The 16,441-nt window shown below is 50.3% G+C and overlaps 1 protein-coding gene across 1 annotated transcript in view; it reads right to left on the minus strand.

Moving 5' to 3' along the window:
• The window catches only part of KIAA1671 (KIAA1671 ortholog), a 133,376-nt gene that overhangs the window by 100,922 nt on the left and 16,013 nt on the right, over positions 1 to 16,441 (minus strand). Inside the window, exon 5 of the mRNA XM_018061072.1 lies at positions 12,545 to 12,679. Coding sequence (XP_017916561.1) covers positions 12,545 to 12,679 — 135 coding nt within the window. The remainder of the gene's footprint in view (positions 1 to 12,544; positions 12,680 to 16,441) is intronic.

The following is a 16,441-nucleotide window of genomic DNA, read 5'->3' on the forward strand; positions in this document are numbered from 1 at the left end:
GCCCGACCCCTGACTAAACTCTCCCCTTTCTTGCAAGCCTTCTGCTCTGCCCAGTGACAAGGCCACCCTGTGAGTACAGAGGTCCCCGCTGAGGAGGGCACCGGGGACCACAAACCTCTTCTGCAGCACAGTCAAGCCCCCCGGCCGCTGCTCAGCCTCAACCCTCTCTGCCCGGGGGGCCCTTCCCACCTCTCTCCACCTCCTGATTTCTATGCACCTGTCAAGACCCAGCTTCACCTGGGACCCCAAACCCTCTGCTTCCCCCACAACCAAATCGAGGGAGACTGAACCCTCTGCCTCACCAGGTTAGTTAGCTGTGCACGCGCCTCCCTGTCCCCTCTGCGGGCTGCTGACTCACCCACTCGCTGAATCACTCACTCACTCAGTCATTCAACAAACAAACAAACATTGGCAGAGGGCCAACTCTGTCCTGACAACACAGTGTTGAACAAATGAGTCATAAGCCTAATAATTTTGCAATTCCTGTTTGCTCCAGGGAGACGGGGGATCAGAAAACAAATAAATAGTAAGTGCAGACAGAGCTTAGAATAGTGAAGGAATGAACCCGGTACCAGGGGACTGCGCAAATGAGAGGCGTGCCAAAGAGTGGAAACGGGCCAGATGTCCATTGATCAACAAGCAGATAACCCAAGTGTGGTGTGCTGACGTGAGAGCACGCTCACTCAGTTCAGCTCAGTCACTCTGTCTATCCGACTCTTTGCGACCCCATGAATCCCAGCACGCCAGGCCTCCCTGTCCATCACCAACTCCCGGACTGTATTTAAACTCATGTCCATCGAGTTGGTGATGCCATCCAGCCATCTCATCCTCTATCAACCCCTTCTCCTCCTGCCCCTAATCCCTCCCAGCATCAGGGTATTTTCCAATGAGTCAACTCTTCACATGAGGTGACCAGAGTATTGGAGTTTAAGCTTCAGCATCAGTCCTTCCAAAGAACACCCAGGACTGATCTCCTTTAGAATGGACTCGTTGGATCTCCTTGCACTCCAAGGGACTCTCAAGAGTCTTCTCCAACACCACAGTTCAAAAGCATCAATTTCTTGGTGCTCAGCTTTCTTCACAGTCCAACTCTCACATCCACACATGACCATTGGAAAAACCATAGCTTTGACTAGACAGACCTTTGTTGGCAAAGTAATGTCTTTGCTTTTGAATATGCTATCTACGTTGGTCATAACTTTCCTTCCAAGGAGTAAGCCTCTTTTAATTTCATGGCTGCAATCAGCTTCTGCAGTGATACTGGAGCCCCCAAAAATAAAGTCTGACACTGTTTCCACTGTTTCCCCATCTATTTCCCATGAAGTGATGGGACCAGATGCTGTGATCTTCGTTTTCTGAATGTTGAGCTTTAAGCCAACACTTTCACTCTCCTCTTTCACGTTCATCAAGAGGCTTTTTAGTTCCTCTTCACTTTCTGCCATAAGGGTGGTGTCATCTGCATATCTGAGGTTATTGATATTTCTCCTGGCAATCTTGATTCCAGCTTGTGTTTCTTCCAGTCCAGCGTTTCTCATGATGCACTCTGCATATAAGTTAAATAAGCAGGGTGACAATATACAGCCTTGACATACTTCTTTTCCTATTTGGAACCAGTCTGTTGTTCCATGTCCAGTTCTAACTGTTGCTTCCTGACCTGCATGTAGGTTTCTCAAGAGGTCGGTCAGGCGGTCTGGTATTCCCATCTCTTTTAGAATTTTCCACAGTTTATTGTGATCCACAGAGTCAAAGGCTTTGGCATAGTCAATAAAGCAGAAATAGATGTTTTTCTGGAACTCTCTTACTTTTTCCATGATCCGGCGGATGCTGGCAATTTGATCTCTGGTTCCTCTGCCTTTTCTAAAACCAGCTTGAGCATCAGCAAGTTCACGGTTCACGTATTGCTGAAGCCTGGCTTGGAGAATTTTGAGCATTACTTTACTAGCGTGTGAGATGAGTGCAATTGTGCGGTAGTTTGAGCATTCTTTGGCATTGCCTTTCTTTGGAATTGGAATGAAAACTGACCTTTTCCAGTCCTGTGGCCACTGCTGAGTTTTCCAAATTTGCTGGCATATTGAGTGCAACACTTTCACAGCATCATCTTTTAGGATTTGAAATAGCTCAACTGGAATTCCATCACCTCCACTAGCTTTGTTCATAGTGATGCTTTCTAAGGCTTCCTTGACTTCACATTCCAGGATGTCTGGCCCTAGGTGAGTGATCACACCATTGTGATTATCTGGGTTGTGAAGATCTTTTTTGTACAGTTCTTCTGTGTATTCTTGCCACCTCTTCTTAATATCTTCTGCTTCTGTTAGGTCCATACCATTTCTGTCCTTTATCGAGCCCATCTTTGCATGAATTGTTCCCTTGGTATCTCTAATTTTCTTGAAGAGATCTCTAGTCTTTCCCATTCTGTTCTTTTCCTCTATTTCTTTGCACTGATCGCTGAGGAAGGCTTTCTTATCTCTTCTTGCTATTCTTTGGAACTCTGCATTCAGATGCTTATATCTTTCCTTTTCTCCTTTGCTTTTCACTTCTCTTCTTTCCACAACTATTTGTAAGGCCTCCCCAGACAGCCATTTTGCTCTTTTGCATTTCTTTTTCTTGGCGATGGTCTTGATCCCTGTCTCCTGTACAGTGTCACAAACCTCATTCCATACTTCATCAGGCACTCTATCTATCAGATCTAGTCCCTTAAATCTATTTCTCAATTCCACTGTATAATCATAAGGGATTTGATTTAGGTCATACCTGAATGGTCTAGTGGTTTTCTCTACTTTCTTCAATTTAAGTCTGAATTTGGCAATAAGGAGTTCACGATCTGAGCCACAGTCAGCTCCAGGTCTTGTTTTTGTTGACTGTATAGAGCTTCTCCATCTTTGGCTGCAAAGAATATAATCAAGCTGATTTTGGTGTTGCCCATCTGGTGATGTCCATGTGTAGAGTCTTCTCTTGTGTTGTTGGAAGAGGGTGTTTGCTATGACCAGTGCGTTCTCTTGGCAAAACTCTATTAGCCTTTGCCCTGCTTCATTCCGCATTCGAAGGCCAAATTTGAAAGTGAAAGAGGAGAGTGAAAGTGTTGGCTTAAAGCTCAACATTCAGAAAACGAAGATCATGGCATCCGGTCCCATCACTTCATGGGAAATAGATGGGGAAACATGTCAGACTTTATTTTTGGGGGCTCCAAAATCACTGCAGATGGTGACTGCAGCCATGAAATTAAAAGACGCTTACTCCTTGGAAGAAAAGTTATGACCCACCTAAACAGTATATTCAAAAGCAGAGACATTACTTTGCCGACTAAGGTCCATCTAGTCAAGGCTATGGTTTTTCCTGTGGTCATGTATGGATGTGAGAGTTGGACTGTGAAGAAGGCTGAGCGCCGAAGAATTGATGCTTTTGAACTGTGGTGTTGGAGAAGACTCTTGAGAGTCCCTTGGACTGCGAGATCCAACCAGTTCATTCTGAAGAAGATCAACCCTGGGATTTCTTTGGAAGGAATGATGCTAAAGCTGAAGCTCCAGTACTTTGGCCACCTCATGCAAAGAGTTGACTCATTGGAAAAGACTCTGATGCTGGGAGGGATTGGGGGCAGGAGGAGAAGGGGACGACAGAGGATGAGATGGCTGGATGGCATCACGGACTCGACAGAAGTGAGTCTGAGTAAACTCTGGGAGATGGTGATGAACAGGGAGGCCTGGCGTGCTGCGATTCATGGGGTCGCAAAGAGTCGGACACGACTGAGCAACTGAACTGAACTGGTAGAGCTTCTCCATCTTTGGCTGCAAAGAATGTAATCAATCTGATTTCGGTGTTGACCATTTGGTGATGTCCATGTGTAGAGTCTTCTCTTGTGCTGTTGGAAGAGGGTGTTTGCTATGACCAGTGCGTTCTCTTGGCAAAACTCTATTAGCCTTTGCCCTGCTTCATTCCGCATTCCAAGGCCAAATTTGCTTGTTACTCCAGGTGTTTCTTGACTTCCTACTTTTGCATTCCAGTCCCCTATAATGAAAAGGACATCTTTTTTGGGGTGTTAGTTCTAAAAGGTCTTGTAGGTCTTGATAGAACCGCTCAACTTCAGCTTATTCAGCATTACTGGCTGGGCCACAGGCTTGGATTACCATGATATTGAATGGTTTGCCTTGGAAATGAACAGAGATCATTCTGTCATTTTTCAGATTGCATCCAAGTACTGCATTTCAGGCTCTTTTGTTGACCATGATGGCTACTCCATTTCTTCTGAGGAATTCCTGCCCGCAGTAGGAGATATAATGGTCATCTGAGTTAAATTCACCCGTTCCAGTCCATTTTAGTTCACTGATTCCTAGAATGTCGACGTTCACTCTTGCCATCTCCTGTTTGACCACTTCCAATTTGCCTGGATTCATGGCCCTGACATTCCAGGTTCCTATGCAATATTGCTCTTCACAGCATCGGACGTTGCTTCTATCACCAGTCACATCCACAGCTGGGTACTGTTTTTGCTTTGGCTCCATCCCTTCATTCTTTCTGGAGTTATTTCTCCACTGATCTCTAGTAGCGTATTGGGCACCTACCCAGCCGTAAAAGGGAACACAGCACTGACGCAGGTGGCGGCCTGGATGGACCTTGGAAACACTGCGCAGAGTGAGGGACAGTCAGGGTGTGACTGCATTTATCTGAGATGCCTGGAATAGGCAACCTTTTTTTTTTTTTCTTTTTTACATATAGTTGGGTTTTGATTTTTAAAAATCCACTCTGACAAACTCTGCTTTTTAGTTTGCAATTTTTTTACTTTTACTCTTTCGGCCACGTGTGGCATGCAGGATCCTAGCTACCCAACCCGGGACTGAACCTACGGCCCCTGCACAGGGAGCTCGGAGTCTCATCCACTGGACCACCAGGGAAGTCCCTAGGTGATTCTTAGAGACAGGAAACAGAAAACTGTTTGCCTAGGGCTGGGGTGGCGGGTGGCGACGGGGGTGGCAGGCAATAGGCAGGGCTTTCTTTTGGGGTGAGGAGCGCAGTCTAGAGGTGACTGTGGTGATGGATGAACGTACTAAAACCCACCAAATTGTACCTTCAAAGGAGTGAATTGTATGTCATGAGTTACACCTCAGTAAAGTATGGATGTGAGAGTTGGACTGTGAAGAAAGCTGAGCGCCGAAGAATTGATGCTTTTGAACTGTGGTGTTGGAGAAGACTCTTGAGAGTCCCTTGGACTTCAAGGATATCCAACCAGTCCATTCTGAAGGAGATCATTCCTGGGTGTTCTTTGGAAGGACTGATGCTAAAGCTGAAACTCCAGTACTTTTGCCACCTCATGCAAAGAGTTGACTCACTGGAAGAGACTCTGATGCTGGGAGGGATTGGGGGCAGGAGGAAGAGGGGACGACCGAGGATGAGATGGCTGGATGGCATCACCGACTCAATGAAGGTGAGTTTGAGTGAACTCCAAGAGTTGGTGATGGACAGGGAGGCCTGGCGTGCTGCAATTCATGGGGTCGCAAAGAGTCAGACACGACTGAGAGACTGAACTGAACTGAACTGAACTGAACTGAAAGCTGTTATTTTAAAGTGAGCCAAGTTCAACAAAAACATTAACTACGTATTAGTTCAAGTAGTTAACGAATATGAGAAGTTTCCAGGTTCTGTGAGAATGACTAGTGCTTTGGGAAACATTAAATTAATTCCTGAGATCCTCCCAGCTGTTCCCCCTCCCGGGTGCGTGATGTGGGCAAGGGCTTTCCCCTTCTCTCTTCATCTCTCTCTCTCTGCGGGCCTCAGCTTTGCCATCTGGAAAATGGGAAGGAGAATAGTTCCTGCCTCCAAGGGTCCCCGTGACAACAAACTGAGCAAGATGCCCGGCACACCCTGAGGTCTGATAAACGGCATCAAAGAGGGGATGGGGGGCTGATCGCTAGGAGGCGCTGGTCTTCCCGGAGGGGTGATGGAAATCTAAAACGGCCTGCTGTGCGGATGCACACATTTGTGAGTATCCCAGGAGCGCACGAAAACCCGCCCGCTGAGGGCCTGCTAGGTGCCGAGCGCCGCACTGGCTGTCCCTGCCTCTCAGCGCCTGCACTCTGCTGGGGCAGGAAGACACGAGGCGACAGATGGACGCTGCATGTGACAAGAGGTGTCTGCGTGTCCCATCAGGGGGCCCCGCCGAGGGGTGACACAGAGCTGACAGAGGCCCCGAGAGGAGGGAAGCCAGGAGGGAATCTGGAGAACAAACAGGCAGGGCCGAGGCCCCGGGGCAGGAAGACGCCCACGTGCGTCGGGAACATTCCCGCAGCCAACGTGGCTCGCGGGGGTGAGCGGAGGTCGTGTGGGCGGGCGGGGTCACAGCGCACTCAGTGCCTCTGGACTGGAGCCCGAGTGCGAGGCGGCTTCATCGTGCAGGAAGGGCTGTGTGAACCGGGCTTCTCCCCAGCGCACGGGAGGTGTTCCGCAGACACTTCTAGAATGAAGCCCGAAGTCTGCCTGGGACCTGGACCACTAACCCGGGCTCTGCAATTCACCACCTCCAACGCTCACCACAGCCTGTGGCGGGCACGGAGTGGGCTTCGCCCCATTTTGCAGCTGGGAGAAGTAAAGCTCAGCGAGGTGACCACGGCCGGGGGCGGCAGCTGAACGACGTGAGACCAGAGTCCAGGCCGAGCGGGCCCGTTGGGGGTTCCCGAGGGCGCGTGCGTGTGTGCATATGTGCACGCACACACACACACAGATGCCCTAGGGGGCACCCTGGAACTGAAACCGTGTGGACCCAGCAACCCTGCCCGGGCAAGGGGGCCCCTCTAGACCCAGCAACCCTACCCGGGTGAGGGGGCCCCCGGTGCGTCTCAGCCGGCTATAGGGCTGAAGCAAGTAACTGTGACTCTTGGCAGTTGAAAGTGCATGGTCGTTAATCATTTACTGTCTCGCCAAAAATAAATGAGTCAAGATTATTCCAGTATGAGCATCATTCTCACGCAACGGCACGTCAACAACATACTTTCTCGAGGAGGTGAAGCAAAGAAATCAGATCACCCTCAGCCCTCCCAGCCTTCTGATTTCTCACCCTGTGTAAGGCGGCAGTGGCATGGAATGGGGTTCACACGTGGAAAAGGCTCAGTGGTTAAAAAAAAAAAAAGAGTGAAGTACTGACACTTGCTACACCACTGACAGAGCCTGAAGACACTACATTAAATAAAATAAGCCAGACACGGAAGGACAGTATTAATACTAAATGGCTCCATTTAGAAGAAGTACTCAGAAAGGGCCAATTCATAGAGACAGAAAGTATCACAGAACAGAGGTTGCCAGGGGCTGGGGGCTAGGGGCAAAGGGAGTTAGTGTTTAGTGGTTCACAGTTTCTGTCTGCGATGATGAGAAAATCTCTAAAGGCCGATGGTAGTGATGGTTACACACTGTGGATGTATTTAATGATACCATATAGTACGCTTAAAAATGGTTAAAATGGCAAATTTTCTGTTAAATATACTTAACCACTATATTATATATATATGGACTTCCCTGGTGGCTCAGACGGTAAAGTGTCCGTCTACAATGTAGGAGACCTGGGTTCGATCCCTGGGTCGGGAAGAATCCCTGGAGAAGGAAATGGCAACCCACTCCAGTACTCTTGCCTAGAAAATCCCACGGATGGAGGAGCCTGGTGTCCATGGGGTCGCAAAGAGTCGGACACGACTGAGCAACTTCCCTTTCATATATATATATATATATATATATTTTTTTTTTTTTTTTTAAACGATCTTACCCGAATGGTTCAAACACCTCCTAATTGGTCTCCCAGCTTCCAGCTTATCCTCTCCAACAGCCCCCTGCAATGGCCACTAGAGGGCGCCCCAAGCTGTATCTCTGACCTACACCCCTAGTCATAACTTTGCTTGGCTGTGGAAAACACCACAGCCCCTTATTTTAACCCTGAGGGTGCTTCTCAGCTGGGTCTTGTCCACATGCTCAAGCCCATCCCTCCCCAGGTAATGCCTGGAAGCTCCTGGAAAACCCCACGCTCTCCCCACACTAGAGTATTCACATCTTGGTTCACGGCTGCACCTGAAGGAGCAAAAAGCACGTGGCACACAGTAGGTAGTCAGGCCACTTCTGCCACTCAAGACATTCAGCAAGCTGCGGAACCAACAAACGACCAGTGTGTGTCATCCTGGGTTTATAGTCTGAGAGTGGGAGCGATGTGAGGACAAGTTAACTTGTCCTGTAGAGCTTTGCCTGTATTAAAAACTGGACTGAGGATGGGTGGGTGGATGGAGGGTGGGTGGATGGAGGGTGGGTGGATGGAGGGTGGGTGGGTGGGAACATAGATGGGTGGGAAGGTAGGTGGGTGGGTGGATGAGTGGGTGGGTGAGTGGGTGGAGAGATAGCTGGGTAATTGGATAAACACAAAATCTCCCCAATACAAAAATCTCAGGCACAACTTGGTCATTTGCATTTTAAGACCTAGGAAACAAAGGCTTTCTGGTCTGGCTGGTTTTAATCCCGAAAAGAAACTTTAATCAGCTGAGACATAAATTACTCAGTTCTTCTCCAGCCCCATCGGGCTCAGCAGTGAAAAACAAGAAGCAATTAACAAATGAAATTAGCCACCTGCCAAGAGGACTCCTGGGCTTCCTGAGAGTCCAGCTTGCCGCCAGGTCCTCACCACTCAGCTCCACATCACGCACCAAGGGCTAGTCCATCGTCCGGACTCACCCAGGCAGAGGGGTCACTCTGCTGGGCCAGCTCCCACCCGCCCAGTCCCCTCACCTCAGCCTCCCTCCCCTTCTCTGGCACACGGTAGGCCCACAACGAGGTGAACTCATCACCAGATGAGCCAGCAAATGCAGACCAACGAGTTTGAGGACTGGAGAGAACATTCTTGAGGTTCCCAGGGGCCCGCCTGCCTGCGCCATCACAGGGAACCCCCAGAGCTGGTGAATCTGTGCCTTCATGGTCACAGGAGGGGCCTCCGGGGTGAACCGAGACTCACCGTCACAGTCCAGGGCTGAGTCACCATGTTTTATGATCCACAAGTGCGGGCCAAAGGCTCACTTTACGAGGAAACGTGGGCGTGCCCACCCACCACCAGCCCCGGAGGAGGGAAGGAGGAGACGGCACAGGGCTCAGACCTGCCACATAGACCCTAGGTCCTAGGGGTGCCCCGGGGGAAGCAGGGGACTGGGGAGAACCCTGGCTGCGGAGTCAGAGCTCCAGCCCCAGCCCAGCCAGGTTGCGGGACCCTGGGTCAGACACCTTCCCCTCCCCTGCCATGTTTCCTCAGCAGCCAAGGACTCCTAAGATTGGAGACAACTTCCTGCTCTATCGGTAGACTTTCAAGAGAATGTAGGGGAATAAAAACAGCTGGCAGCAAATCATAATTAACAGCACGTACATCTATCAGGCAGTTCCTTCACCACCAGGCGCTGTGCTAAGCGCTTTATAAACCTTCTCGTTTCAGCCCCATCCTTCTACCACACGATGTCATAGAGTACTGGGAGGGTCAGGAGCTGATTAGGAGCCTGGACTCCAGACTTAGACCTTGCCAGAGGCACTTACTGGCTCTGAGCCTCAGTTTTCCCACCTGCAAAATGGGAATAAACTAGGGTCCATGCCCCACAGTAAGCACCATGGTGGGTATTGTCATTTCTGTGATTCACCACTTTACAGAGGAGAAAAAGAGAGATTTGGAATGGTAAATTCTCTGAACCGGCCGGCTGGGACCAGTCTGACCTCATGCTCAGGGTCTGATGAGTCAGGGGTGGGCAGGGCTCTGTAGATCAGCGGGGCATCAGCCCTGGTGTGTCCCAGGCACCCTTTGGACAGTGGCCAAACCTGTACAGGACAAATGTCACATTCTCAGCCCAGGGGCTTGGTCGGGTGTCTTGTTTCCTCGTGAGCGAATGTCCCGAGCACTGCAGGCTCAAGAGCTGAGAGGGGCTGGCAGGCTGGCTGGGCCACAGGCACAGTGCCGAAGCAGAAAGGGTCTGGGGCCAAGGCTGGAGGTGAAATAGGCCCAGTGTCCATTCCAGCTTCCCCCGCTTTCTGACTGTGTGGCCAGAGGCAAGTGGCTTAACCTCTCTCAGCCTCAGTTTCCTCCTCTGCAAAATGAGATTCATATTCCCTAACAAGAAGGGGGGACTGGGGATTGACAAGGCTTGGGGCACAGGCTCAAAAAAGGGAAATGGACCTGAGTCTCAGTTGGAAACCAACAGAACAAAGTCATCGATCAAGAGTGACGGAAGTAACAGCAGACGGCGTTTATCCACTAGTGAGAGGCTCTCCAAATACCCCACGGGGTGCAAAACACAGGTCTGACCATCTCTGACCTCCAGAGTGGCAGGGCGGCCATCCGGCCAAGTGGGGCTCAGGGACCCCAGGCGTCACCTGCAGGGTCGCCCTGGGCCCCCCTCTGGGGGCCTCAACTTCCCCGTTCATAACGAGAGAGTTGGCCCAGGTGAGGAAGAGAGGGAGGAGGGGAGGAGAGGGAGTGAGGAGGAGGAGGAAGAAGGGCAACAGCAGTGGAGGAGGAGAAGGAACAGCCATCCCTGCGCCAAGGCGTGAAGTGGGAGTTTACTCTTCTGAGCGCGTAGCGACTTCACTTCCTGCCCACAAAACTACTCTTGAGGCCACTTAGGACCATCCTCATTTTACAGAAGCAGAAACAGGCTCATTGGGGTCCATCAAGTCACCTGCCCAAGGTCACAGAGTGCCAAAGCCAGAACTTGAACCCACTTCTTCCAGCCTCCAGAGCCCCAGCACCCCAGCACCCCAGTGCTAAAGTCCCCATAGTCAGGATTTGAGAGGCGTAAGAAAGCGAGAGCACCACCACTGCCCTCCTGGTGATCACTCCGCAGAACTGTGGGCGTCAGTCCCGAGAGCCGGGAACCTAGGTCCGAGGCCCCAGCTCTGTCTGGTTCAGGTTCAGTACCCAGACCCAGACGCCTCCAGGAGAGAGGTGATCAAACAGACTGCAATGGGGCAGAGGCCTCTGGGGCCAGAGGGAGGGAGCCAAGGCGAGCCACCCAAGGACTCCACGGAGAAAGAAGGGCCAGCAAGCAGAGACTGGGACGGGTATGCTGTTCCCTCCATAACCTTTGCCTTCTCTCTCTCTCTCACACACACACATACACAAACACACACACACAATCAGATAAGTTGAGTCAGTGCCTGAGAGAGAGTAGAGACAAAGGTGAAAAAGGAATCAGCAGCAGAGATCTGGACACTTGTGAATCTTCGGGGGCTTCTCAGCCAAGGTCTGAGTCCCTTCACGGGCAAAGTCACCCCCAGCCTCACTGTCAGCTCTTGGCAAGAATTCTGCCAGGGGCAGCATCTTCACCCCATTTTACAGAGGAGGAGACAGAGGTTCAGACAGGTGAAGTTTGTTGCCGGTGGTCACAGAGCTAGAAGGAACGGACCTCAGATGTCAATACCGCCAGATCCCACGTCTCTGAGACGTGGGACCAGGCACAGATGACCACTGAAATGCGCGGAGTCCTGCAACTCAGAATGACCTTGGGCGTGGAACCGGTGTTGCTCATTTAAAAAGGCTTATCTCAGATGTCCCCAGGCAGGGCCCAGGGCCTGGGAGGGACTTTAGGAGGAAGTGCAGAGCTCAGCACATCTCCAAGGATCATGGAACAAAAGTGAAAAAAAAAACAAACAAAAAACAGAAAAGAAAATCACGGAAAATCAGAAGTGGTGAAGCCCTGGAGCACAGCTGGGGACACTGAGGCTTGGGCAGACGGGGGCTCCTCTGGGGTCCTGCTGCCTCACTTACTCGCCTCCTTTCACAAGTGAGGAATCAGGCTGAGAGGGAGGAAGTGCTGGCTAAGGACGGAGCTCACTGACAGCCAAAAGGATACACAAAAGCAATAATCATAATAATGGTAACATAACAGTTAGTAAAGTGTTTACTGTGTAACTAGGAGCAAGCCAAACACTTCTCGAGTTATCTGAGTCCCACATCAGCCCATGAAGTAGATGCTATTATTATACCCATTTTATAGATGAGGAAACTGAGGTCAGACCCCTAGCTCCACGCAGAGCCAGGATGTGAATGAATCCAGGCAATCCAGCTGCAGAACCAGCCCGATGCTGCTGTCCTCCCGTTGTTACCACACCATCGGTTACTGTCTGAATTATGACGTGCTGGGCCCCACACAATCTCACTCCATCCTCCCAACAGCGCAAAACAGACAGGAATCACAGTCCCGTTTTCCTGGTGAACAAACTGAGGTGCAGAAGAATTAAGCGAGTTGTTCAAAGAAGCAGAGATGGTGCCAGGATGTGAACCCAGGGCTCTCAAGACTCCAGGGCCTGTTCTAACCTCACGGTGCCAGATACCAGGGGCTGCCCCTCCAGAGGGGGCCACAAACCCACCAGAGGGGAAGCTTCCCCGGCAGAGCCGCCAAACACCGTCTCATGTCACAACACAGGCCACGGCCCAGCCAGGCCGCAGCAGGCTCCCGGACGATCACCGGGAGCCCACCCTCACCCTCCTCAGGCCCTGGGACCAGCCTGGGACATCCCCAGCAGCGTCCGCTCCAGCCACGCCGGCATCACTCACCACGAAGGGCCCGGTCCTCCTGTCCTTGCAGAAGCTGTGGCTCCTCCGAGGGCCCGCGGTTGTGGGGCTCATCTGCCGGAGCAGAGGCTCATTGTCCGGGAGGGCACGCTCCCTGCCCAGGTCCCTCGGTGACCCCTGAGATGCGGGAGACACAAGAGGAGATTTGACTGGGGCTTCCCCTTTGGCAGGAAGAATATGTCATGAGAGGGGCCATGCTGCACCTCAAAGGCCAAAGGGCAGGGTGCCCGATGCCCACCTCTGCTCACCCCTGCCCACATCCATGGTGGGTGGTCCACCTCAAATGATGCGGGGGGTGGGGGCGGTCACATATAGGATCAGCGAGTCTAGGTTCAGCCCAGCCTCAGCCACTTCATAACCGTATGACCTCGGGTGAGAGCCTTGACCCCTCTGAGACTTGACCATGTGGGGAAAGATCCATAACACTAGTCCTCAGCTTCTGGGTTCAGGGCTGAACCAACAGAGGACCAGCGGGCAGAAAGGGTGTGAACTCGGAGCTGCCAGCAGGGGGCGGGCGTGCGTGAGCCCTGGGAGCCTCCCCAGCCCCTGCCATCCCCCCACCCGGCGTGCGATGGGCCCTCTGTGAATGTCAGCCACTGGTAACTTCTGGTGGCCTCATTACAGACATCTTTCCATGTACGCGAACGCGTGTGCACATGTGCGCAGATACAGAGAGAACCAGTACATGAATACGATGGGGTAGGTGCGCTGGAGTGAATCTTGCTATTTTTATACACAGGGGGATATAGTCACAAGCCAGTAAACATGGGACTCTGGAGGGTGCCTTTTACGGGCCTCACACTGTCCCTGCACCGACAAGAAAAGAAAGGCCCAGAGAGGGGAGAGTGAAAAGAAAGTGAAGTCGCTCTGTCGTGTCCGACTCTTTGCGACCCCATGGACTGTAGCCTACCAGGCTCCTCTGTCCATGAGATTTTCCAGGCAAGGGTACTGGGGTGGGTTGCCATTTCCTTCTCTAGGGGATCTTCCCGACTCAGGGGAGGCATCTGCTTAAGAACACACAGCATGAGTGAAGGGCAAGGCTGACACCTTGCCTCACAGCCTCTTCTGGGACGTCTTATGAGACCCTCCGGTTTTCCTCCAATCTCAAGGGCTGTTCCTTCCCCGCCTCCGTGCATCTCAGAGGGACGTGTCAAGACGTGACCCAGGCCAGCCACACGGGCCACTCACCCACTTCTCGTCACGCCCCATGGCTTCAATAAATCCCATCTGGACTCTGTCTCTCCGTGCTGGGACTCCGGACTTGCGGGTCCCACTGCCCGCTGACTATGTCTACTCACTGCCCACGCTGAGACCTCATGTGCCCAAAACAGGCCCCTAGATTCCCAGCCTCCAATCGCGTGTCTTCGCTTTGCCGGTCACCGGCTGGGCAGGCCAAGATCCTCGGGCCGTCCTCTATCTCCCCTCTCTCTATATCTGGTCGACTCTGCCTTCAAAACATGCTGCCAACCCCACATCACATACCATCAAAGTCGACTCAAAATAGATCAAAGACCCAAATGTCAGAGCCAGAAGGAGGAAACTCTTAGAAGAAAATACACACTTGTATCTTCTTCACCTTTGTGGATTAAGCAAGGGTTTCTCAGATAGAACACCGGAAGCTCAAGCACCAAAAGCAAGGTAAATTGGACTACATCAAAATGAATAGCCCTTTGGTGCTTCAAAGGGCACTGTTAGGAAAGTGAAAAAAAAAAAATGAAATAAAGTGAAAAGACAACCCACAAAATGGGAGAACATTCCTGCAAACCGTTATGTCTGATAAGGCATCTGTACCCAGAAAGTACAAAGAATAATTACAACTCAATAATAAAATGACAAATGATCTTAAAAAGAGACAAAGGGTCTGAATGGACATGACTCCGACAAGGTACACAAATGGCCAGTAAGTACGTTAAAGGGCGCTCCAACAGGAAATGCAAATCGAAACCACAGTGATCACAGTGCAATATATACAAATACTGAATCACCATATTGTACACCTGAAGCTACTGTAACGTTACATGTCAATTATATCTCAATTTTTAAAAAAAAAACCCACCGTGAGATACCATTTCATACCCACTAAGATGGCTAGAATCAAAAAGATGGATGCTAACAAATGTCAGTTGGGATGGAGAAAAATTAGAACCCTCACACACAGCTGGTGTGATTGTAAAACGGTGTGGCTGCTTTGGAAAACAGCCTGGCAGCCCCTCCAAGGCAAAAACTGGAGGTATTACCATGTGACCCAGCAATGCCTCTCCCAGGGAGACAGCCAAAGATTTGAAAGCATATGTCCACACAAAAACTCATACAGAAACGCTCATGGCGGCTTTCTCCATGATGGTCAAAGAGTTGGGACAACCCAGATATGCCTAATGCTGATAAATGGATAGATAAAACGGGGTGCATCTATACTGCAGAATAGTATTCAGCCATGAAAAGGAAGTACCGATATACGCTACAAAACGGACGGCCCTTGAAAACTCTAAGCCAGGTGCAAGAGGTGAGTAATAAATGACCACTCCATGCGATTTGTCCAGAACAGGCGAATCTACAGACAGAAGGTAGGTGAATGGCTAATCGGGACTGGAGAGTGTTAGTTAGGAGAGCAGGCGGCGACTGGTCAGTGCGTACAGGGCTTTCTATAAGGGGTGATGAAGATACTTAAACTGAATGTGATGATGGTTGCAGAACTCTGGGAATATACTAGAAGCCATTAAATTAACTGTACACCTTAAATGGGTGAACAGGGACCTCCCTGGTGGTCCAGTGGCTCAGACTCTGAGCTCCTAAAGCAGGGGGCCTAGGCTTGATGCCTGGTCAGGGAACGAGATCCCACATGCCCAAACTAACATCCAGCACAGTCAAATAAGCAAACAATACATGTTAAATAAATAAATGAGTTCTTGCATGGGCCATGAAAATTCTGTATCAGTTTCAAATCCTGAAAGATGATGCTGTGAAAGTGCTGCACTCAACATGCCAGCAAATTTGGAAAATTCAGCAGTGGCCACAGGACTGGAAAAGGTCAGTTTTCATTCCAATTCCAAAGAAAGGCAATGCCAAAGAATGCTCAAACTACCGCACAATTGCACTCATCTCACATGCTAGTAAAGTAATGCTCAAAATTCTCCAAGCCAGGCTTCAGCAATACGTGAACCGTGAACTCCCTGATGTTCAAGCTGGTTTTAGAAAAGGCAGAGGAACCAGAGATCAAATTGCCAACATCCGCTGGATCATGGAAAAAGAAAGAGAGTTCCAGAAGAACATCTATTTCTGCTTTACTGACTATGCCAAAGCCTTTGACTGTGTGGATCACAATCAACTGTGGAAAATTCTGAAAGAGATGGGAATACCAGACCACCTGACCTGCCTCTTGAGACATCTGTATGCAGGTCAGGAAGCAACAGTTAGAACTGAACATGGAACAACAGACTGGTTCCAAATAGGAAAAGAAGTACGTCAAGGCTGTATATTGTCACCCTGCTTATTTAACTTATATGCAGAGTACATCATGAGAAACGCTGGGCTGGAAGAAGCACCAGCTGGAATCAAGATTGCCGGGAGAAATATCAATAACCTCAGATATGCAGATGACACCACCCTTATGGCAGAAAGTGAAGAGGAGCTAAAAAGCCTCTTGATGAAAGTGAAAGAGGAGAGTGAAAAAGTTGGCTTAGAGCTCAACATTCAGAAAACGAAGATCATGGCATCGGTCCCATCACTTCATGGGAGATAGATGGGGAAACAGTGGAAACAGTGTCAGACTTTATTTTTGGGGGCTCCAAAATCACTGCAGATGGTGAATACAGCCATGAAATTAAAAGACGCTTACTCCTTGGAAGAAAAGTTATGACCAATCTAGATAGTATATTCAAA

This window comes from Capra hircus, chromosome 17 (assembly GCF_001704415.2).
Source record: "Capra hircus breed San Clemente chromosome 17, ASM170441v1, whole genome shotgun sequence".
Lineage (NCBI taxonomy): Eukaryota > Metazoa > Chordata > Mammalia > Artiodactyla > Bovidae > Capra > Capra hircus.